The following is a 23716-nucleotide window of genomic DNA, read 5'->3' on the forward strand; positions in this document are numbered from 1 at the left end:
CCCACGCCAGAGCAGCGACTCGCCTCCGCCTACGTGTCGGCCGCGTCCCCGCCCGCGAGCCCACGTACCCCGCCACTCCGTCCCACGTGCCCCGCCCCCTGCGCCCATCCGATTGGCCGACCGCGCCTTCTTAACCCGCCCACGCCACCAGCGACCACCAGCGCCGTGCTCTCCGCCCGTCTCCTCCTGTTGCAGCTCCTCAGTCCCCATGGCCATGGTGCAGCCGGTCGACATGGCCGTCAAGGCCAACCAGATCCTCGCGCGCTTCCGCCCCATCGCGCCCAAGCCGGCCGCCCTGCCCACGTCGCCCGCAATCGACGGCGCCGCCGCGGTCGCCGCCAACACCGTGCTCTGCCACCTGCAGACCAGGCCGTGCCGTGCCCGCAAGCGCGGGCGCCAGAACGTGGCACCGGTCTCCCCGTCCTCGTCCGCCAAGAGGAATAAGAGGCCCGTGTACCCGATGCCGCTCCGGTGCGCGGCGGCCGCGGCCACCGACGCGGCGGTGGCCACGGCGACGAGGGCGCACGTGTCCGTCGCCGTCCCACCCACTGCATGCATGCCCCTGGCATCGCTCTCGCCGGGTGCGGCAGGCCAGGACGAGGAGGAGGAGGAGCGGGACGTCCCCGTGGAGCGCGACCTGCTGCGGAAGCTACTGGAGCCCAAGGTGATCTCGCCGCGGGCGGTGCGCCCCGTGGGATCCACCATCCACATCGCCTCCGTCGCCGTCCACGCCGCATGCACCGACGCCACAGGCTCCACCGCCTCGTCCAAGACGGCGGAGGAGGTGGAGGCGGAGCTGGAGGCCGACGCGCTCCCGGCGGTGGTCTCGGACTCCAGCAACCGCGTCCGCCTCGTCAACGACAAGTACAAGGAGATGGTGGGCGCGCCCGAGTGCACCTGGCTCGGCGCGCTCGCCAGGAGGATCAGCGGCGAGGTTGCCCTTGTGGTGCCGGCCCAGCAGCCGGACACCCGCGGGGGGTTCTCCTGCGCGGCCAAGATCGAGTGGGAGCGCGGCGGCGGCGAGCGGGCGTCCGTGCATGCGGCGTGCGACGTCACCCGGCTGCACTGCGACTCCAGAGACTACATTTACGCCTGGAGGTTCCGCACCGCCGACGCATCATCCTCCGTCAGCACCCACCGCTCCGGCGACGCATGAGACGACACTGCTGCCGTCTGTACTGTACATCCTGCGTCGTGGACAACTTCAGACCCAACCAAGTGCATATGCCATAGTAGTAGATTAAGTCGCCGCATGTTCTTTTGTTTTGTTTTAAGACTAGGAGGTTAAGGTGCATGTTTAGCGGTGCTGGTAAACCTAGGTGACTGAGCTGTTTCCTCTTTTGGTAACTCCGTAGGTTGCATGGCCAGGTACTACTAAAGTACATACAGATGATGTTGACTGGAGAATGGAAGGGAAAATATGACATGTGCTTTAGTGAATTGTACATCTGTTGGTGCCTTCTCAGGTTCTTGGTGTTCCATTTGATAACGACCGCTGATTGGTATAGGAGTGCAAAGGACAAGGCAGGATAGACAAAAAGCCTAGCCACAGACTGGCAATCAGGATCTGTCTCGCCTTCTTTGCGTGCAACCGGGGGTGACTGGGTAAGCAAATGTAGAAGTAGACAATAGAGCAAAAACTGTTGCCAAGTTCTTCTGAGTGAACGGGAACTTTATGAGATGACAATCGCATGGTACATGTTTGGCTGATCAGCTAACAAACATTTGATGATAAGATGAACATTGTGTTCGGTTACAATGCGTGCTTATTACACGTTTGATGGAGGCATGTCCTGCTCATATTGCACGCCAGGTGTTGATCAAAGAGAAAACAGTACAGACAGCATATGGAAAACGACATCCCGTCACATTCTTCACACACAACATGTAAGCCCACGGCTTAAGCTGCTTCCTCCGTCTTCGGGGGACCTTTCCACTTGAAGTTTTCTGCATACGTTTTGGGCTGCATGATTCAACAGCAACCGTTAAGTATAAGAATATCGTCAATACGCAGAGAACTCAGCAAAAATAGCTTTGCTACAGCAAAGACTTGGCATGCTCATTCGTTAATCTTCTTGTCTAGATCCGATGTGTATTTTGATTCAGCATCTCACTGGTATGTAATTCTAGAGAATTGTATCACAGGCTGACAAACATAAACATCAACTTGTTCTTCTAGCTGATAACAGGTCAACCTTGGCACCGTGAAAACACTGCCAAAACAGTGGTCTCGTTCTCAGTATGGTGTAGGTACATCAATTCAACCAGTACGGCAGCATGTACTGACTTAGCTTGTCCTCATCGAGTTTCTAGTAACAAAAAGATAAGGATCGATGAGGACGGTATAACTCTGGCCAAGTTCACATTCGTTGTACTTATTATGTTGAACTCTAGCCCAGTTCACATTCGATGTGTTTCTAATGTTGATGACAATTTTGGTTTTTCTCTACAAACAGTTGACTTCTAAGTTCTAAGTACCGAGGAAGGCCCCGAACGGAAGGCAAGCTAATTTACATGAAAGAGTGAAGTTCCAGCACACAGTAGACGTGAAAAATGGGAGCGTCACAAACCAAGCAACAGGCTACCCCCGTTAAATGCAGGATTTGCCTCCTCCTTGGTCATCACACCAATTTCCTTCGTGTCCCCCCCAGACCCCAAGTTAGTCCTCGCTAGTCATTACCAAGTTCGTCTTCGCCCATTACTCTTACATGTCCCCTTGCCTCTACCTACGCTTAAGAAGCCCTTGCCAGGCTGCCAGTGGCACCATTACCCCCCAGTCCAAAGGTGGAAACACCCAAGTCACCGCCCTCACATCCAAGTTCCAAACATGTCCTAATTTCATCTCCGCTCTATTCCACATATTATAATGCATTGACATGAGTTGTCCTGACTAACAAGGATCACATCGCTTGAGGAAATAACCACATTTAGTGCTTAGTACCAAAATCATGACCACTAACGTCTCTTATCAGAAGATTCACTTAATATTTTGCTTGCGACTCGATGTTAAGTACTTCCTATGAGGATATGTCTGTCATATCCGGTAAATCAATGCAGAAGACGTGTAAGAAGATTAGGAAAATTACAAATTCTATAATTAGGGCAAAGTACATGTAAGCACAAACATATTGAGAAGCCATAGTTGCAAGTATTATGCCTAAGCGAAGCAAAAAAAAGTGTATTTGGTTAAAACTATGGACATGCAAGATATGAACTGTATAAAATAGGAAAATGCATTAACCAAGTCAAAATGAAGGATGTGCATGGTATACGAACCTTCAAAAGAGGTGTATGACGTTTCCTCAGCTGCAAAAAGTACATGTACATGTAAGTATACAGTTCCCATTTTTCCAAGAAAATAAATACAGAAGGCATATTCCAAAACAAACAAAAAACGGCACAGCTCAAGTTAACTGAATACTACACAATAGCCAAAGGAGATTCAACTCAACATACAGAATACTAAAAAACTGCCGCCTCGACGATTAAACGCCCATGTAAACATTGTGTTGAACGCCTGAACCCCACCGTGGCGATTAGGCCATAGTTGGCACATGTGTGGCTAGCCGATTGAACTTCTCACACACAGCTCCAGTCGGTCCAAGCCGGACTAATGGGCAAAGAAAGCATTGGTAAAATCGTTTTTTGGGAACACTCGCGGTATTTGGAAGAGGCATGCAGTGAAACAGAATGAGCCGGCAGAGAGGCACCCACGACCATCTATGCCACCACCGCAAGAACAAAGCTGGCACAGCTGTGTGCGATAAGTCCAGAGACGCCCCACCACCTCTGCTTCTGCTTCAACATGCTCCTCCGCCTCTGCTTCTGCTGACCAAGTCGAATCAAACTCCAGCGCTCTTGTAGTCTGCTCCAGTGCTTTGCTATTTATTTGTCAGTTGACTGCTTGCTTCTGCTTGTTTGGGAGTCGGGATTGTCAAATAGTGATTAGTGGCAGCTGGGTTGTGGTTTTTTTAGTACAGTGAGACTTGGTAGTTACGCATCTTTTAGTGTTTTTGGTAGCTGTACGGCCAACTAACAGCTTACCATCTAGATTGATTAATCGTCTGACTACCTCTCTAATCACAAGATAGAGATGATTGACTGCTCCGGCTAGCGCTATTTGGAACATACCAGAAATAGATTTCAAAATTGTTAAAGATAGCTTCACCTTAGTTTTAAAAAAATCATGTGAATTTAGGACCAAAACTTCCTCTGCCACTAAATTGAAAATGATACAGGTAGCTAACGGAGGTTTCAGAGAAGGAACATGATCAATATTTGACTTCTCAAAGGCATAATCCATTATCATATGTCTAAGAAATAAGGAGGATATGTTAATCAAAAGGCGTGTGACGTAAGTGCTCAATTTCATGGCAAAACAGGTGGGAGGTTATTTGTGGAGAAAAGAATTTCAGCTGACTTAATCGAGCAAAACAACCGAGATAAGAACTGTTCAGCAAATTTTGGAGGAATCAATAGGTAGCAGTAGAACAATACTTAACCACCTATCTATTAGGCAAATTAAGCTAGCGAGAAAGAAAATCCACAATGAGAGAAAATTCAACTTCATATCTGACTATCTTGAAATCAATCTCCATCAGTACTTGATTAAATGGGCCTAAACTGGTTTGGAAACTTACCATGGGTTACTTCCCAGTTTGAATATTCCAATTAGAGAAGAATCAAGTATCAAACTACTAGATGTTTAAAAGTTTTAACCAAGTCATGCTTCAATATTTCCCAATATTCTTGAAGTTCCCATTCTGATAAGATATCTAATTTGTGACTTATCTACCAGAATACCAGGAAGGGGAAAAGGACCCACCACATATTCCCATCCGTGTTTTTCAGCAAATGCCTTTGCTGACTCAGCACTGTCAAATGAAAGTCCAGCTTCACCAACATTAGCATACGGATCACCAGTAGATGTCCATCCCATTAATGGGTTCTCCCACCTATCATGAATCAAACGTTAGAACCAGTTTCTCAGAAGAAAGAGAGAGAAGTATCTGATAGTGCTAGTTTGCTAACCAAAATCTAAAGACAAGAACAGAATAAGGCCCAGTTCTTTTGAGCTTAGGCTTGTGCATAAGCCGTCATGGCCCGAGCTGTCCAGAGAAACCGTTGTGAGAATAAGCCCCTAAAAAACTGCACCCCAGTTCTTTTTGGCTTCTACTATCATAGCTTATTGTCAAGTTATCTGACAAAAAGTCTATAATGCCCTGGAGATGAATTTGTGCTGTGATAAACTACTAAATATTCTCACAATGTTCTACGTATCCATCTGTTGATTATATATGTAAAGTGCGGGCCATAAACAAAGAACAACAGAATTCATGTATTTACACATGCCTTTACATGCTGGGCATATATGAACACCCGAGTTTACATTCTGATACGCAGTACCTACCACAAATCTGTAGTCTTTTGCTAATTTCTATCACAATTCCATGCATCTAGTACTACAGGACCGTACCAGGACATAGCTACTGCTAATGAACAAATCTGAGAGAAACAGAGGCAAAAAGAAAGAAGTTCCTTTGCCGTCCGTGTAGTACAGGCAGCAGGCGAGGCTGGCCCTTGAGCACGCGACGGTTGACGTGGTCCGTGGCGGGAGAAGCAGGCTGGCCGGAGGAGGAACGCCGGTGGATGGCCGCAGCGGTCGGCGAGCTCGAGGTCGGCTCGACCCAGGCCGACGAGATGGGGAGACCGTGCGGCGGACGTGGTCCGCGGCGGGAGAAGCATGCCGGACGGAGGAGGAACGCCGGTGGATGGCCGCAGCGGTCGGCGAGCTCGAGGTCGGCTTGACCCAGGCCGACGACATGGGGAGACCCACCTCCCTCCATGGAATGGAACGGGGCCGCCGCGGAGAAGGCTTTGGTGGTGGTCTGGGAGATGGGGAGGCAGCAGCGCGGGGAGGCGACGGCCGGAGTGGTCAGAGGTGGCGGCGGTATGAGGAACCCTATCGTGAGAGGAGGAAAGAACGAGCGTGAGAGCGGGCCGTGCGGGTTATTTGTCCAGAGAAAAAACGTTTCGGTCGTGCCTAGGCAACGCGGTGGCATTTGCATGTAAATACTGCGAGGAATAGGGGCAACACCAAATACCGATTCGGTGGGAGCTCGGGAAGCTGTGGAAAGCTGGGGTCTGGTAGCTTCCCCAAATCGTGAATGAATCGTGGGAAACGGCTGTCCGAAAAAACGGCTTAAAATCGAGTTCTTTTCAGCTTAAGCTTATCTGGACCTCTAAGCCGTTTAAAAGCTCTAAAAGAACTGGGCCTAAGTACGCAAGCCATGACCCTAAGCCATAACAACCAAAAAAAAGGCACACTGTAGCACCTAATCAAAGAAATCTGCTTAATCAGAGATCGAACAAATTGGCTGCGATCTTCATGGTTTACAGTTTGTGACAATGAATATGAAAGCAGAAAAAAAGCAGTAGTTTCCAGCTTCTTCCTTGTTTTTTAAATTCAGATTCTACATGAAGTTTAAATTATGTTGCAATCAGCCTATTGGAGCATGCATGGTATGCATTCTGCAGTGATAGAGCAGTTATCATGTTACTTACTTACTTGTAGTACTTGTAAGGTATAACAAGTCAAAAGAGCCCAGTTTAGGCTTAGCATCCAGTGTGCTTGCAGAAGCAAACCCGATCACATAGAAAATACTATGGTACCACGACACACAATGAGATGCTACTTAATCGGAGACCTCAAGAGCATGTCACATAGGCATTGAGGACATTATAGACAACAATGCTAGAAGCAAGACAAATGGGCCTACAATAGTTGTGTGATGTGCCATCAAATTAAATTGGCATTCAGATGTCTACCCACATGGCCACATGGCATGGTAAGTGGATTGTAAGATGATTTGTCACGCACAGAGCACTTCCGTATATATCTATAAATAATTTGTTTTAAGTACGACAAGTAAGAACCCATAACACACAGCACCTCTGAAAGAAAAATGCCAAAAGAATAACTATGTTACAAATGTAGGAGCATTAATCTCATTTCTTATGCAGTTACAGATAAAATAACATCTCTAATCACGCCTGTGCAGTTTTTGCGTTGGGTTACCAAAGTGATGGTCTTAGCCCAGCAGCGTTCGTTGCTGGTTTATTTCCGATTGGTATGATTTTATGTTTATATTACATGGTAGGTTATGGTATTCACTTGCATTTGTACTTGTTTCAATTGGTGCTGCACTTCTCGACCAAAAATTGTGCCTTGAGATCTGTGCACATTGTCCCACCGCTATTGCTATAACTGTATGGTAAGAGCATATGCCAGATCTCAAGGCCCATTTAACAGTTGAAATAGTGGGAGTTCACCTATGCAAGCACAGATCCACTCTCACGCAGATTATCAGAATGTTAACACCTATTGAACATTTGAACACCTGTGCTTCGCAATCACCTTACTAAGACTCACATTTTCTTGGGTAACTTCTAATGAACAATCAACTTGACACATGGGTTGCTAGTGGATGGCACATAAAGAATACCCCATGAGATACAACATCATTCGGGACTTAGTTACAACTACAGTCTAACTGCACAATCAAGCATGCAGCTAGTAGTCTAATAGTAATACCTCAGCCACTGATGGTTTGGATTTTGGAAGCCCCAATTGAGCATTAGTTTGTGATTAACATAAGAAAATTTCTAGTTATGATCCGTTTGGAAGGTAGGTTTTAATGTAAGTCAAGGTTAAATACTTAAATTTAAACGAGGCAAATTGTTCAATTTCATGCCATCTTGATCTAACAACATGACACTATCAGAGGAATTCAGGATGCATATGGCCCATTAGAAAGAACAAGAGAACCAACAAAGCAGAACAAGAAACATACTTTTGAGTTGACATGAAGTTGATTTTCCACCTCCCAACTTTGCCGGAACCTTGCTGAGATGCAGTCCTAGCTGGTGCATAGATTAGAACCTGCATATTCAAGGATAAAGTGAATATCTGAAAAGGGGAGAAAAGGTTCAGATACAAAATTTGGCTATAGCACCTATCCTTTGAAAGTGACTTTGTGAAATCAAATCAGGCATTTAGGATTGAGAACCTATCCCCCTGAAAGTTTATAACTAGCATATAAACCATCACACTGTAAGCTCCACAGTTGTAGAATTTCTGACCAAATACTGTCAACTCCCATTAAACATCTCAAAAAGTTCTTGGAGACCCATCAAACTATGACTGTGCATAATGCACAACCAAAGTCAAAACTGTAGCAAAATGTAAAGCAAACCAGGATCCACTTATCCAAAGTTACAGAGCGCGAGAGTACTGTGGCCGTTGCCACTCTCTACCATTTTGTTCTCATTTTCGCAGAGACATGTCTCTCTAACCAAATGCTCCAACAAAAATGGTCTAACACAGTGGTTCCAAATCGTCACTGAGTTGGAAATTTGGCACAATCTATGCGGGGTGGAACCCAACCTCCCACACATTTCTCACCTCCAGCTACAACTAACGAATGGACCCATTACCTCAACACCTAACAACCTACAAAAAAAACCTTGAAACCCGAACATCTCGAGCGATGCCCACACCACATGGATCCACTAAATACTGGTCTACTGCGACGACAGCGAAGCCGAGGAGGGCGAGGGAACGCTACCTTGCGGCGGAGGTGCTCCTCGGGGATGCCGGAGACCATGCCGATCTCCCCGGGCTTGATCTCCACAAGGGCATCGGAGGCCTCCGCGGAGAGCATCCGCGCGGGCGTCGGCGATAGCAGGGCGCGGCCTAGGCCGGGGACGACCCGCCGGAGTGGGGCGGCCATCGCGTCGGAGCCGCACGCCGGAGAGAGGTGGGGGAGGAAGGAGATGCTGGGGAGAGGAGCTTCGGAGCAAACGGCCTGCGAATGCGCGATCTGGCCGCACCGAGAATATGACGGAGCCCAGAATTGTAGATGGATCAGGTCCGTGGCCTCTGGGCTAGGTCATTGGGCCCTGTAGATAATTATTCTACAGGCTTAGGCCCATACAGGCCGACCTGGGTTTATATCAGATTAATTATCCACGCATTCTAAAAAAAAATGTTCATGTATTATCAAAATAATGTTTCTATGGATGATGAAAATGTTTGTATATTTTATGAAATATGTTCATGGTATAAAAATAAAAAATTCATGTAAATTATAGAATATGTCCATGGTATAAAAAAGGTAAATATAGATGTAATAAAAGTTGTTCTTGGAAAATAAAATGTTCATATGTTTTTATAAATATAAAGGACGTTCATGGTATGCATAATAATTTTTTACTACTGATTTAGGATCCAATATTTCCACTCTTTTTTTTATTGTTTGATTTGAAATCCTTGAATAGCTAGGTTAACTCTTTAACTTTAAGTAGCACGTCCATGTATTTCTATATCTAAGCCCGGAAATATCTCTCTCCTGTAGAGAGAAGAAAATCACATATTGATTGACCATGCATCGTAACATGCTTCATTGTAAACCTGAGGATTACATTTTTAGAATAACCATACAAGTATAGGTTTTCACAAATAAATCATGTACTTGCAAATAAAAATACAATATTCAAGAAACATTCAGTATTGATGGATATATTGAAATATAATCACATAGATGATTGCCTCCGCATCATACTTCCAACATTTTCATCGCATGTAGTCGCAAAAAATACAGGTAGAGAGCATGCGCGGCAATCTTATGACAGAGGTCGTTGTACACTAACAAGTTTTGACCCGGCAATGTTTTTTAAATAGGTTTCGTAGCACGACTTAGTCCTATGTTAGGTGATCTACATTTACATGTTATATTTGGTGTCAAATAAACATTAACAACGTTCATATGGTCGAGAGCATGGAGAGTCATTTTTTCAAACTCGTTGCCTATATATTCTGATATTAATGTACTTATTATTATTGTTCTCGCAAAAGAGGGGTGAAAAAAGAATACAAACTTTGAAGGAGGAAACAAGAATGAAAGAGCTATGTAATCGTTGATGCCATGGGGCATGGGCCATGGCATGCGCGCGTCAGAGATGCTAGGCTGCTAACAACAATTATTCTTTTTTACAGCTGCTAGCAACAACCTTGGCATCCTCTGCATAAACTTACATAGTCCATCCAGAAACATTCCAAGGAACCCTCGATCGTATCTCAGCTATCATCCAATTGTCGTACGTGGCAGCTATATCCCTTGCAAGCCCCGATCAATTGCTAATTAACAAGATCAAACATTAATCAACGGGTGACATCGTCAGGCTCAGCGGTATGTAGCAAGAAGTCGCGTTGTTAATACTTTCATACTACGAGACTTTGAATAGTTGGCAGGAGCAGCTGAATTTTCCTCCCAACTAGTTCTCTCAGCCGTCATCTCATCCGTGTTTCGAGCACTTCAGCGCGAGTTTAATTTCCCGGGCATTCTTCACATGCCTAGGCAAGGTAGTTTCGTGCTATTCTGACCGCACGGAAGATCCATGGTGATCTCACCTCAAAATCATTAGTCAAGATGGGGCGGTCACCACGTAAGGGAAGGAGATGGTAATCCAAACGAAATGATGTGCGCGGAGCATAGCGAGCTGCTGATTTGTCTCCTCCTTTGACATACGCCAAGCAAAAACAGGTAAATTATCCCTACGTATGAATCACAGCCGCTGACTCTTTCAGGGGCTCGTGATAGTATAAAATCGACACGATAAGCTTTAGAGGGTCCACGGCTTGCACAGCAATCTAGTCTTACCGCGTCGTGTCTGCAGCGCAGCAGCCGCCGCTCGTGATCCGCAGCACTGCACAGGTATACTTGAAATACAACATCCTAGTAAGCAGAAAATTCATGTTAAAAAATATAGAGTTAAATACATGGGTGGTACGAAACATGCTGCTAATTTGTTGATTATAGAGGCTCTAGCGGTAAGCTAGCCATTGATCGAAACCTTACATCGGTAGAAATTGAAACCAATGTCAAAGCGGTGTTGAACCAGTTGGAAGATTCTAGAGGAAGTAGATCATAAATTACTTATATTTACCAGGAGATAAAGGAGCTTAGTGGGTTTATTTCTAGCATTTATTTTAAGTTCATTGATAGACTAGCAAATGAGTCAGCTCATCTTTGCGCTAAGAATGATAATAATAATAGGAGAAGGTGTTTGTGGATTAATTATAAGCCACCCTTCTTAGAGAATGTCCTGTTGAAGGATTGTAATCCCATTACTTAATCAATGAAGCTCCATTTGATCGCAAAAAAAACTTGTCCTCGATGTGTAAGTACGGCAAAAATTGCAGAGTGGGGTGGGGTAGGGTAGCTCTTAAACTTGGTTAGGGTGTAAAACGCCAATTTAGTCTAACCAAATAATTTACTGCCACGTTGGAGTGGTCTGGCAGTTTTTTTTCGTGTAAACTTGGTCCGGGTGTACGTGGGGTTAACTTGGTCAGCATTGCATACGTATACTTAGAAATACAAAATCCTAGTAAGCAAAAATTTATATAAAAAAGTAGAGTTTAATACATAGCCAAGCACCCACAAACTTGTCATCGACATGCAAATACCTCCATAAACTTATAAAATGGGGTGCATAAACTTGTCCTCTATGTGTAAATATTGCCCAAACTTGTTCTCGATGTGTAAATATCGCATGAACTAACAAAGTGCGCTGGAGTAGGTAGCTCTTAAACTTGGTTACCATGTAAAACGCCAATTTAGTCTGAACGGAATAATTTACTGCCGCGCTGGAGCAGTCCGGCCTTTTTTCTTTTTCTTTTGCAGAAACCCCCGATATGAAGTTTGATTATGCACCTAAGATTCAAACTTACCTAATAATAAAAATTCAGACTTTGTGTCACCAATAAGGGATTCAAGGTTCAAAGCTTGAGATTGAAGGTAAAATGTAGCACACACTTCAAATCAAAAACCAAAAAAAAGGTAGCAGAATCTCCTTTAAATTGTGGCCCTCCATCTCTTCTTTTGCAAGTCTACATTATTAGGCTGAACTTGAAGGTGTTCTACATAAGAAATTGTAATCAATTTCAGCACAAAGGCGATCCAGTACAACAGGTTCATCATATTTTGGAGGATCTTCCTATGCAAATTCATATTCTGAAATTCGTGTACAAAAAAATAGAGTTAATTACATGGGCCAGGCACCCGCAAACTTGTCCTCGGTGTGCAAATATCCTATAAACTTGCAAAGTGGGGTGGGGTGACCCTTAAACTTGGTTAGTGTGTAAAACGCCAATTTAGTCTGAACCTAATAATCTACTGCCATGCTTGCGTGGTCCGGCCATGTTTTTTGTGTGTGCATAAACCCATGATTTGAAGTGTGACTATGCACCTAAGGTTCAAACTACCTAATAATAAAAATTCAGACTTTATGCCACCAATCAGGACACAACTTGAGATTGAAGATAAAATAAAGTACACACTTCAAATCAAAAACCAATTTTTTTATAGCAAAATCTCATTTAAATTATTGTCCTCCATCTCTTCTTTTGCAAGTGTACATTATTAGACCGAACTTGCAGATGTTCTACATAAGAAATTGTGATCAATTTCAGCGCCAAGGCGATCCAATACAGTCGGTGCATCATAGTTCAGAGGATCTTTATATGCAATTTCATATTCTAAAGAAAAGGGAACTACGTACACATCCATTCGTCTACATCCACTTATCTCTCTTCTCAAAATCAAAACCTAAACTAATCTACCCACCTATGACAGAACATAACCTAACTCACCAACTAAATAACCCTAAACCGGCATGGATCATCTACCCCAAAAGCACACCTAAACCCCAATCGACAAATGCAACTCAAGGTTGTGGTGAGGGGAAAAACCATACCATAGTGAGGCAGCCCATCCTCCTTGAAGGGTCTTGGCCGAGTCTGAGTGATTGCATCACCACAAAATCGATGGCAACGCCCCACTCCTAGCCACCGACATGGATGATGTGGTTGACATCGTGGGGGGAGCAAGGGGTAGATTAGGAAGCCCAACTCAAATTTTCTAGGTGGGATGAGAAGAAGGGTAACAAAAGAAAATGGTAAGAAAATGTGGACAATTTTAAGTAATTATGCCGGCCAAAATACGGAGAGACAGAATATGGGTTTTCTCTAAGGATGCGGCTAATTCCCGGTCGATCTAGAATTAGCTTAATTCCTGGTCACCTGGTTTCACGTGTAATACACATCCATGTGTAATTCTCGTATGCACAAATCTAACAGTTGTCGAGTTGATATGGACTAACTTAATTTCCGGTCAACCTGGAATTAGCAAAAGGGTTTATCTAAATCTTAGTGTGTTTCTGCAGTAAAACCAGGCCAACACCTCCAGCTTGGCATCAAATGTTAAATTCGGACTAACCTATATGTTTTTTTCACACCGCTAACTAAGTTTAAGGGCAGCTCCACCCCAATATGCAAGTTTACGAGGGTCTCGAGGACAAGATTATGGGTGCACCATGTATTTTTTTTAACTAAAAAAAAGTAAGCAGAAACTTGGATTACCGTCACCACTAGTAGAAAACCTCTCATCCATCTAAGCCATAAATACCGGTTCCCTTACGAACCGGTACTAGAGGGTGCATTAGTACCGGTTGCACTGCCCAGACCTTTAGTACCGGTTCGTAAGGAACCGGTACTAAAAGTGAGAGGCTTTTAGTACCGGATAATTAGTACCGGTTCCAAAACCGGTAGTAAAGGCCCTTTGGAACCAGTACTAACGGGTTTTTTTTCTACTAGCACCATAATCACGAGGGCGACGTCGTGATCCCGCGGCACCGCTAGCCCGTGTAACGAATGAAAATCAATGCGGACAACCAGTACACCGCTCAGGTCAGGATCAAGGTAGGAAGATTTGGAGTCAATTCTTCTTCACATGATGTTAAATTAACCAATCATTCTCCGCGAGCTCGACGGGCAACTAACAAGGTTGATGGCAAGAGGATCCGGAATCCAGATACGCAGTTAGTGTTAGGCACATGCACGTCATGGATTACTTGATGCAGAATCATCACAGGTTCATATAAAAACTTCTCATACAATTCAGAAATACAAGCATAAACATGGTTGGACAGGTCGCTGTTCTCTCTGAAGATTCTTGTTTAATCAATTCCTTTACCGGGTCAATCGTGGCAAGCAAGGCATGAAATTTGAATATTATTATCTGGCACATCCATGCTTGACCAGGACATGGCCCCGCGGCCTCCATATGATCGAGTCGTCGCCTCCGACTTCCAGACCAGAACAACAACAGCAACTCAACGGAGCTAGAGCGAGGCAGAGAGGTCCACGAACCTGCGAGCTGCTTCAGCTTCAAGTTATTCCCCTTTAAAAGGCCCTTGGTTCCTCCGCTGATAGAGAGTGGTATTATGCCAGAAGAAATGATGTGCTGTGGCACGGCCAGCTTCAAGGATGTCGACAGATGCGAGCTGATCGGCCGTGGCGAGACGCCGAGGAAGGAGGAGAAGCCGGTTCATGTGGCCAAGGAAAAGAAGAAGCCGTCGGGCGGGAAGAAGGAGAACCCGTACGCGTCGCTCGGGCTGGACAAGTTCTCCACCGTGCTCGCGGAGCTGGAGTCCCGGCGGGAGAAGGTCCTGCGCCGCGTCGAGGGCGGCGGCGACCACGTCATGGTCCGGTTCGTGCAGTCCGGGGCCAAGGGCTGGGTGCCCATCGTAGTCAAGCTCCCACCGGAAGAGCCAGCCGCCAAGGGCAAGCCCAAGAAGAAGTGCAAGCTCAAGTCTGCCGTGTCTCCGCCGCTCTCGCAGCCGTCGACGCCGCGGAGTAGCACGGAGTCCTCCAGTCCAAGAGGAGAAGTCGTCTTCGAGCACGCAGCAGCTGTGGAGACTACTCCGGCGGTGGTCGCTTCCGCGGTGCCGAAGAAGGTCGCCCCCGTTCGAAGGTGGTCATGGGGAAAGAGGGCGATCAGGCCGAGCCAGTACTGGCCGCTCGCCGCGGTGCTGCTGCTGGTGAGCCTGGTGGTGTTCGGGAGGGCTTCCGCCATCTGCTGCACCACCGTTTTGTGGTACCTCGTGCCGATCTTGACCGGCGGCGAGGAAGGACTCGGCGCGAAGATCGGTAAAGATCCTGCCAAGAAGGCGACCGACAAGAAGATCGGCGGGAAGCTTACCTGGTCGTCGCTGCCTCCATCACACGGCAAGAAGAATAGCTCTGGTGCCAATGAGGTGATTTCACCCAGAAGCCATGCACATGGGAAGAAAGGGTAGTTCGCACTTAGAAGAAACGGTCAGTGTTGTAAATACTTGTCAAACAGGGTGGCCAGGAAGATCAAGTTTCAAGGCTATCCTTTACCCCATTTTTTCAGTTTAGGATGCTCCTTTTCTCAAACGAAAATGAACTGACTGTAAATTTGTAATTATAAAGTGTTCATGTACACCAAATCTGCCCCTGCATGTGTGGCTACCCAAACAAAAGTGTTCAGCAGATTTCTGTAAGAACAAAACTGTTCAGCAATTTTTTTTCGAAAACGAACTGACTGTCAATTTGCAATCGAAGTGTTCATGTACACCAAATCAGCCCATTCATGTGTGGCTACCCGAATAAAGTGTTCAGCAGATTGCTGTAAGAAAAACTGTTCAGCCTATTCGAAAAAAGAAACACAACGATTTTAGGTATATTTCCGCCCGTTAAGATCTTCTAGATTCAGGCTAATGGCATGTGCATCAGCATCGGCACCTGCCCTTTTTCTCCGCGGTTATCATCAGCATGTATTCTAGTGGGCAATGAATGAACGCCAGCATGTATGCTTCTAGATGCTTAACACCGACGAACATAAGTCAAGGCAATTTTTACGGTACCCGGTACTCCAAAACTGTCAGCTGGAGTACCAAGACAATCTGACCATCCGTGCTGGAGGTCCATTGTGTAATTTATTTTTCCGAAAGTGTCAAAAGGTAATTTGCTCCTCTATTCTGGAACGATAGCACTCCATCACGATCGATCGTCTCCGCTGTTGTGGAACGACACCACTCCATCCCGATAGAGGTGGCGCTCCTCTGCCATCGCGTGCTGTGTGATCGGCGCCGTCGCCCGCTTTTGCCCTCACGTCTCGCGCCGCCGCCTCCGACGTCCTGGTCGAAGGTCCGTCCTTCCCCAACGCGTGCGGCCGTCCGGATCGATCGTCTCTGCTCTCGTCCTGATCGAGGATTTCCACTGCGGGCAAGCTCCGCCTTGGTTGCTCTCGCGTCGTGATCTGGTTCATACTTGCGCTGGTTCCTGGTAGTTGTACAAAACAAAACAGTAATCTGCAGTAAAAAGTACAGTAGTAGTTGGCTCGTTTCGGCCACCACCGCTGGCCTTCTAAGTTCTAACTAGCTTTGTTTCCCCCCTCTTTTTGTTTTTTTTCTTTCTTTGTTTCCAGCTTGACATACCAGTGTGATGATCTTCTCGTTTTAAGAGTTTACTGTTTAATTAGGTAGATTAATTTGATTGCTAGTGTGCTTAATTAGGCATGGATAAAGGAGATATTCCAATTTGATTTGATCTTGTCATGGGTCCACTTGCGTTTATTTCATGAGCTAATGTTTGTCAGACTAGTATGTATTGATGGCTGTATATATACATCTTATAATTATCCAATGTAGGGAAATTGCATGGGTGAACCTGGGAGCAAGCGCACCTTATATTAAAAAAAAAATTAGTAATTCAGAAAAAGGTCAAAAAAATTCAAATCTTTTTGGGAATCAAAGATGATCATGTATTGTACTCGTATACGAAAGATTCACCATGAAATAACTTCTCTTGTTTCCTGGGTGAAAAAAACAGACTTGGAGGTCCTATATTAAAGTACTATTCACGCTATATTCGTCATAGATTTGTTTTTTTCTTGCCTGAAGTCAATGTGAAATATTTCTTGGCCAAACAAATTTATACGAGTACAATACTTGATTATCTTTGATTCCCAAAAGGATTCGAATTTTTTTGACTTTATTTAAAATTACTACATTTTTTGGAGTATATAGGGTGCGCCTGCACCCGAGAGCCAAAAGTCCGGGTCATCCAATGTAGGCCCTAATTCCGTTTATTCACCTTGGTTCAAACTCTTGTACGTGTAGCCTGTGTGTTCCAATTGGTGGGCAATTTGATAAAACACGAACATAGGATCTAGTGCTTGGGGTTAACCTGCTACATAAATTTAAGGAAAAATTTGCTACAGGACACCGTTATTTTCTGGCGTCTGCCAAAACATACTGCTCGATTGTGTCTTTGCCAGGTACCATTACAATTTCGTGGCACATTTGCCAGAACACACCACCTAGCCGAAAACGGAAAGTTTTGCAAATTTAATTGGCAGCCTGTTGAATAGCTGTGTGCAGAACATAGTACAGTTTCATCCTTTCATACAAGCAGGTTTGGTTTTTACTTGGTTTTGATTTTTGAACTAACTGCAAGCTGGAAAAAAACCAAACTGATATAAGAAATTATACAAGGTTTCTCATTCTATTTGGAGCAAATAGCAGGATTTGATGTTTCATGATGTTTTAATTTATGAGTTCAGTTATTGGGAGTCAATAGCTGTGTTAGCAAAAGGTGGACCATGCAAGCCAAAGCTGCATTTGTGTCGGAGAGAAATGCCTCTATGCGTGTGTGGTCAACAGAGATGGATCGTTACCGATATCTGTGAAGCAAGGCTAGTGCAGCTCTATTCAAAGCTTCAAAAAGCATTCGCAGCAGGTGATGGATTTTCTACAAACCATTCTCGATGAGCTTCAATGGCTAAGTGTTACACTATTTTGGATTAGCCCGTCAAGAATGATGAGAACACCCAGGAGACATCATTTGTGTAGCTAGTTCAACCTTAGGCTACATTCCTGAATTTGTGTATGTTCATTTCTTATTATAGGAGAGGTTGTTCTGCAAGATTATAAAAGAGGTAAGGTTGTTCTACCATCCACGGAGCTGAACTATGTATCTGTAAATTCAGTTTGGGTGCTGAAATTCAGATGGCACATTTATCCTTGGAAAAGGCGGCCAAAAAAGAATCGTAGAAGAAAATTGTCTCCAAACAAAATCTTTAGTATCTAAAATGTAGTATATTATTTCATTCGGTCAAGCTTATGGACAAAGATGATATATATTGCATGTATCTTCAAATATACACAAGGGGGATTTTTATGTCACGGCAAACTTGGTCCATGCATTCCTTTTGGTCACGGCATGACATGTTTGATGTATTGTCTTATGTTAACAAGATCTCAACAGAAGGGAAGATGTTGTATCATCTCATATAGAGATGACCTGACAGACCTCAAATGAAATTAACTACTGATGAACAATATTCAACATTCAGATACATTCAGATATATAGCTTAATTTGAGAGGAATTCAGTGGATTACAAAGACACAACATAGCCATACCACAAACATTGGCGGACAGGCAAATACCCTAATACTAGAATAGATGATCTTCTCCTCGGATGAGTGGGATTAAAAGGAAAAGCAAGCGAACAATCCGACAAAAAACAGAATAGTTGAACTGATAAGGTGCCAGCTGTAAAGTGCTGGTTTGCTGAGTTCAAATGGCGCGAAGATGACTAGGATGACTCTGTGGCATTGGTCGTTCGATCAACGGTCGTCGTAGCTTCCGGCATATTAGTGCTTAACTGAACTATCGACACTTCATCAGTTGCAGGCATAGAGTACGACATAGGATAAAAGAATTTTATGACACCCAAGTGTGGACCTTTTGCTCACCAAACTCGTAGAACAACTGCAAAGGAAAAGGAAGGTTTACATGGGTAACATTACTGCAAAGAACAACATAGTTCTGAAATGATAATATTTTTTATACTTGTAATGAAACAAAAAAAAATCCTGCCCACTAAATGGTTTCAAAGGAAACAAACAGAAGGCCAAAAGATCAGAGTAAAGCTTGACTTGGCAGAACGCCCCAGTTAGGAATAAGACCCAAGATAATATGGTACCAAATAGATGCCAGGGTAAGATGGCATAAATCTAGGCTAATGAAAGTCCAAATTCAAGTATGGAAAACAACAATGGTATCATGGGTTTCTGAAACAATTACTACGGACAAGAATGAGACGAACTATCATAAGTACTTGTATTCGTCAGTAAGAATGGGAGGCAATTTAGGGAGCAACAGAACAGGGATTTAGTTAGGAGGTGGTGATAGTTTAGGCAATTACTCCGCACAAGAATGAGATGAACTATATGCTAGCACTAAGAGTATATGTGTATTAACAGTGACTAGTCATAATCAAACAGACGAATTTCCACCCTTAATGGTAGTATATAGAAATCTTAGTGCTTTCAGAATTTTATGTTATCCAGAATGAGAAAATATATCTTGCACTACTTTGCACACATGGTAACAACAAACAGTGTAGATAGAAATGTACCTTCCTGATATCCTTTTTAACTTCTTTGCCTTCAGCACTGCTTCTGAAGTGGTCATGAACGGGCTTGAAACAGAAAAAAGATTGTAAGACATTAGAGTCAGATATTATTTCGGGACCAAGGACACAGAGAAATTAAACACACTGAAATCAACACAGGCACATAAGTAACAAGATTATTTGTGTGTGACACCAAGAATAGCATTCAAGTACTACTACTGAGCACTGACACAGACAAACAAAGCTTCACAACCCATGTGAAATAAAGCCTTTTGTTTCTTCCTTCTACTAATTTCCATGCACCCTATCCTACTTTCTTCTGGCTACGTCCTCTCTTCATCATTTCCTCCCTTCTCTCACCCTCCAGATATGATCGATAGGTATGCACTTCAAAATTCCATCCATGGATTCAATTTAAGTTCGCACTGTTCATTCATATGCAGAAAGATGTAGACATTGATAGGAAGCAACTACCATGCGACATGCTCTACCGTGTGAAGAATAAGATAGAAGTACACAAAGATGTCCAAAAAAACAGACGCAGATCCTGCTTGACGATCATCTTGCAGAAAAAGAAAAAAAAAACAGAAGAACATATGTCTGAACAGTACATCAGCCTTATGGCACAACACAGCACTACTGGAAACATTTGTCCTGTTAGGCCAAATATTAGTAAGTGAACAACTTTTATGCAATAAGCTCGATCAGGCTCAGGTTAATTGTTATATGACATTATCATTCAGGTAAAGAGGTGGTTTAAGACTGGAATTTCTTTGCAGCTCTTTTACGAGTATGTGTAATAAGTGTATTAGTCTCAGGCTGCCCATGATAAATGGCCAGGCTTCGTTTTGATTGTGCTAGTGTCAAAGTTAAGAGATTCTAGTGGTTACACATGCTAAGAATTTGCACAACAAGGCTTCAAATTTATAGAAGCTCTCAGAAAATGGTGAATGATAAAAAATCAGGAGTGGCTATTGAGCTATTCGTCATGAAACTACCTATGATTATGGAGGCATTTGCAATTCAAAATACCTACCTAAACCTAAGCAACTTTCATGTAGCAATCCATTTTCATGCAAAAATAATAGGGAACAGGATAGGGATGTTCCTCACATGCCGAACTCGTCGGTGTTCATCACGGGTCCTGCAGGAGCGCGAATCCGTCAAGGGAGCCGACCACCTCGCCGCCACGGCCGCTCGTTCCTTTTCCCCACATCCGCCGCAGCGATCTAACCACCACCATTCCCGCAACCATCGGCGCACCATTCCCGCACCCGACGGCGCGCATCCGTCGAGGGAGCCAACCACCTCGCTGCCGCAGAGAGCGAACTACCACCACTCCCGCACCCGTCGGCGTGCATCCGTCGAGGGAGCTGACCACCTTTTCCCCACCTCGCCGCCGCGAGCCGACCACCACTAGCGCCCAGCCGTCGGCGCGCATCGGTCGGGGGCTGGACACGACGGCCGCGCGGCGCCTCGTCCCCCTCCCCGGTCGGTCGGCTCCTCCTCCATTCCCCCCGACGCCGCCAGGTTGACCTCTGTTAGGGTTCATCTCCACGAAATGATTAGAGACTGCGGATGGTTCACCGGATAACAAATGCGAGAACACCCTCAGAAAAACAAAAAACACCAAAGTAGCCCTTCCCGGGGCCAGACAATTAGGAAGAATTATGATATGCCCCTCCGGTTGAGGTACTCCATGAGTTTCCCAGTGATTTTGAGGTGGTACTCTGTCGTCTGCTTGTGGAGTACGAGGGCTCCAGCAGCCGCTCGGTCGGTTGAAATGGACGGCTCATGTCAACTTGCGGGTACTGTAAAAGTCCTCTAAGTCAACCATGTGTACTTCTAGATGCTTGAATGCTTACCATTTTCTTAAGGTACACAGAAAAAAAAACATTGAAGATTTCTTGCTTTGAGAACCGAGGAGATCTTCATTGGAAAGGGAATTTAGTTATGTTACTTATGTACCTGGGATCAACGTCATTCCACATCACCAGTAATACTCTTCAGTTCTCACACTCTTTTTCTTTCAAGATAATGGAACATTTGGTCTCAACACGGTATGAATTGGTGTGTCGGTGTATATTGGTCACACTTGTGAAAAGTGAACGACAGTGGTTACCAAACTTGATACAGAGAGGACGCAAAGTCAAAAATTGCCCACGTTGGACCAGATGCATAATTGTGATTGATCGAATGAGTTGTCATTAGAGCATCTCCAGTCGCGTCCCCCAAAGCGTCCCCCAAAGACCGTCGAATTGAGCGTTTGGGGGACGTGTTTTGTTCGTGCCGCGTTTGGGGGACGTCGCTCCCCAGCCGCGTCCCCTAAACGCCGCCCCCAATCAGAAATTCAAATTGTTGCATTCAAAAGAGATCGTTCCCGCCGAATCGTCGCGATCAGAGTAGCGGCGATCAAAGTACTGGGCGCGCGATCATATTACAGACCATAGTGCATGCTAAATTAGAAGAAGGGGTTGGCCGATGGCGACGTATCCTGAGTCGACGCAGGCCCGTCGATCACGATGACCTCGTCGCGATATGCCTGGTGATGTGCATGCTTCGTCTGCTCCGCGGCCGTCGCATAGGCCGACACAGGTGTAGCAGTCGAAGACGCGTCAGCCGGCTCTTGCTCCGCGGTTGCTGCCGATGCCGCTTCCTGGGCCGCCGCGTCGGCCGCCGCCATTTTGGCTTCGATGTCGTCGAGGATCTAGCCTTTGAAGAAGTTGTGCGCCGCCCGCATCCGGGGAGACATTCCCTCTATCGACGCTCTCAACAGGGACATGTCGTCCCTGCGTTTCTTGAGCTCCAACTTCTCCTCTTGCCTCTTGAGCAGCTTCGCCCACCTTTCGTCGGCCTTTTTTGTCGCGGGAGAGAAAGGTCGAGGAGACGTCGACGAGGCATTTCGTGATCGACGCCTGCGTCTTCTCACACGACGCGGCGTCAGCCAAGGCGGCCTTGGCAGCCTTATTGCCAGTAGGACGCCCTGCCGACGTTGCCAGCGGCGCGTCCAGATCAATGGCGTCCTTCCCCTTGGACAGCGACATGCGCGTCAACCACCATTTCTCGTTCCCTTTGAGCTTGGTATAGCAATGCATCAGCGAGAACGACTTATGCCCATCCGAGTTCCTCCAGTAAACCTCCATGGCCCTATCAAACTAGCCAAAGGAAGCATAATCATTTCATCGAACACAATGTAGGCGCTACAGATTATGGAAGAAAGAGTCGTACCATTTGGGAGACGTCGGCGCTGCTGTCGGCTCTGATCACTAAGTCGTGATGGTATCCATGAAAGGAGTTCACCGACGCCTGGATGATGGTCCATCGCGTCGACATCGCCTTTTGGCTCCTCTTCATTGTCACTTTGTTGTAGTCGTTGTTGATGAGCTTGCTCTCATCGAACTCGGCCTTGATCCTCGCCCAATACTTCCCGTATTTTTGGTTGGCACCGATGATGGAGTCATGGCTCACCGTCGCCCACGACTCGCACGGACAAAGATCCTCCAAAACCGTCCACTTGGGGCCTCGTGTGCCCGACGCCTTCTTCTTATTTTTCTTCTTCGTCCTCACGCCGTCCGCGTCTACCTCCACGAGATCATCGTCACCGGCACCCTCCTCGTCCTCTTCCTCGCCGCCCTCTTCGTCCTCGTCGTCGTCCTCCTCCTCGTCCTCCACCTCCTCCTCTTCATTGTCCTCCTCGTCTTCACCCCCGCCCTCTTCCTCAGCACCCTCAGCACCGGCGCCGTCGAATTCGAGCGGCCCCCTGCGGCCAGTGAAAGGGTCGCCGTCCGGACCGGGTCCTGGCTCGCGCTGCTCGTACGCCGTGGAGTAGAGGTTGTTGGGGTTGAAGCCGCCATGCGGTAGCGCATCCTGGTAGTGGGGCAACAAGTTAGGCGTCACGCACCCGGGAGTGTCGGAGGGGCCGTCGTTGTAGAGGGCGGATGACGACGGAGAGAACACTCCCGGAACGTACACCGGCACGTTCGTATTATATGGGCTCGCGTTGGTGCCGGCGAGACACCCGGCCATTATGTGCTGGTGCTGGCGCGCCGCCAGAGCCTTCTTCTCCTGCTCCGCTGCCCTCCGTCCTTTCCGCTCCGCCATCGTCATCCTCCGGCGCAGACAATCTTGCTGCCATTGATCTTCGGTCCATCCTTCCGGCTTCCTCTTCGGAGCCGGCGCCTTCCGCGGCTTCGTGAACGGCGCTCTCGCCCCTTTCGTCGCATTGCTCGGCGGCTTCTTGGCCGCTTTCTTGGCCATCTTTTTGGGGGCTATCGGCGACGCCATGGAATGGGGAGAGGGTAGCGGCGGCGGGTGGACGGCGGGAGGGAGAAACAATTCGGCGGGATAGGAGAAATGAATCGGCGGCGGG

General features: G+C 46.1%; 4 protein-coding genes across 7 annotated transcripts; 2 read left to right on the top strand and 2 right to left on the bottom strand.

The window, feature by feature from the left end:
- Nucleotides 1–208: 208 nt before the first annotated feature.
- On the top strand, nt 209–1156 carry LOC124670292. Its single transcript, XM_047206793.1, has one exon. It carries the CDS (start codon nt 209–211, stop codon nt 1154–1156), a length of 948 nt encoding a protein of 315 aa, XP_047062749.1.
- Nucleotides 1157–1707: 551 nt separating this feature from the next.
- Nucleotides 1708–8807, bottom strand: LOC124674444 (NADH dehydrogenase [ubiquinone] iron-sulfur protein 4, mitochondrial-like). The gene is made up of 5 exons (XM_047210491.1): nt 8628–8807; nt 7854–7942; nt 4826–4955; nt 3277–3306; nt 1708–1963 (listed from the first exon to the last, which is right to left on the bottom strand). Exons 1-5 carry the CDS (start codon nt 8790–8792, stop codon nt 1901–1903), a joined length of 477 nt encoding a protein of 158 aa, XP_047066447.1. The 5' UTR covers nt 8793–8807; the 3' UTR covers nt 1708–1900.
- A 5435-nt stretch (nt 8808–14242) lies between these two features.
- Nucleotides 14243–15381, top strand: LOC124669272. The gene has a single exon (XM_047205916.1). It carries the CDS (start codon nt 14344–14346, stop codon nt 15196–15198), a length of 855 nt encoding a protein of 284 aa, XP_047061872.1. The 5' UTR covers nt 14243–14343; the 3' UTR covers nt 15199–15381.
- A 2854-nt stretch (nt 15382–18235) lies between these two features.
- LOC124675651 lies at nt 18236–20711 on the bottom strand. 4 transcript variants are annotated; one of them, XM_047211714.1, is made up of 4 exons: nt 20461–20711; nt 19351–19413; nt 18686–18701; nt 18236–18594 (listed from the first exon to the last, which is right to left on the bottom strand). In XM_047211714.1, the coding sequence occupies exons 1-4, from the start codon at nt 20611–20613 to the stop codon at nt 18584–18586; spliced, it is 243 nt and encodes an 80-aa protein (XP_047067670.1). In that variant the 5' UTR covers nt 20614–20711; the 3' UTR covers nt 18236–18583. The 4 variants fall into 4 exon arrangements, with proteins under 4 accessions (XP_047067670.1, XP_047067668.1, XP_047067667.1 ...); XM_047211712.1 differs by having other exon boundaries at nt 18236–18599; XM_047211711.1 differs by having other exon boundaries at nt 18675–18701.
- Nucleotides 20712–23716: the final 3005 nt, after the last annotated feature.

This window comes from Lolium rigidum, chromosome 7, assembly GCF_022539505.1.
Source record: "Lolium rigidum isolate FL_2022 chromosome 7, APGP_CSIRO_Lrig_0.1, whole genome shotgun sequence".
Classification (NCBI taxonomy): Eukaryota; Viridiplantae; Streptophyta; class Magnoliopsida; order Poales; family Poaceae; genus Lolium; species Lolium rigidum.

Excerpts from the sequence above, each read along its gene's own strand:
- LOC124675651 (XM_047211711.1), bottom strand. The coding sequence starts at position 20,613 with ATGGTGCGCCGATGGTTGCGGGAATGGTGGTGGTTAGATCGCTGCGGC. Across the intron at positions 18,702-19,350 it reads TTAAAAAGGATATCAGGAAG|TTGTTCTACGAGTTTGGTGA; the intron begins GTACATTTCTAT and ends TTTCCTTTGCAG. Across the intron at positions 18,595-18,674 it reads ACGAGTTTGGTGAGCAAAAG|TTAAGCACTAATATGCCGGA; the intron begins GTCCACACTTGG and ends TCGATAGTTCAG.
- LOC124674444 (XM_047210491.1), bottom strand. The coding sequence starts at position 8,792 with ATGGCCGCCCCACTCCGGCGGGTCGTCCCCGGCCTAGGCCGCGCCCTG. Across the intron at positions 7,943-8,627 it reads AGGAGCACCTCCGCCGCAAG|GTTCTAATCTATGCACCAGC; the intron begins GTAGCGTTCCCT and ends TTGAATATGCAG. Across the intron at positions 1,964-3,276 it reads GTCATACACCTCTTTTGAAG|CCCAAAACGTATGCAGAAAA; the intron begins GTTCGTATACCA and ends TGAATCATGCAG.
- LOC124669272 (XM_047205916.1), top strand. The coding sequence starts at position 14,344 with ATGCCAGAAGAAATGATGTGCTGTGGCACGGCCAGCTTCAAGGATGTC.
- LOC124670292 (XM_047206793.1), top strand. The coding sequence starts at position 209 with ATGGCCATGGTGCAGCCGGTCGACATGGCCGTCAAGGCCAACCAGATC.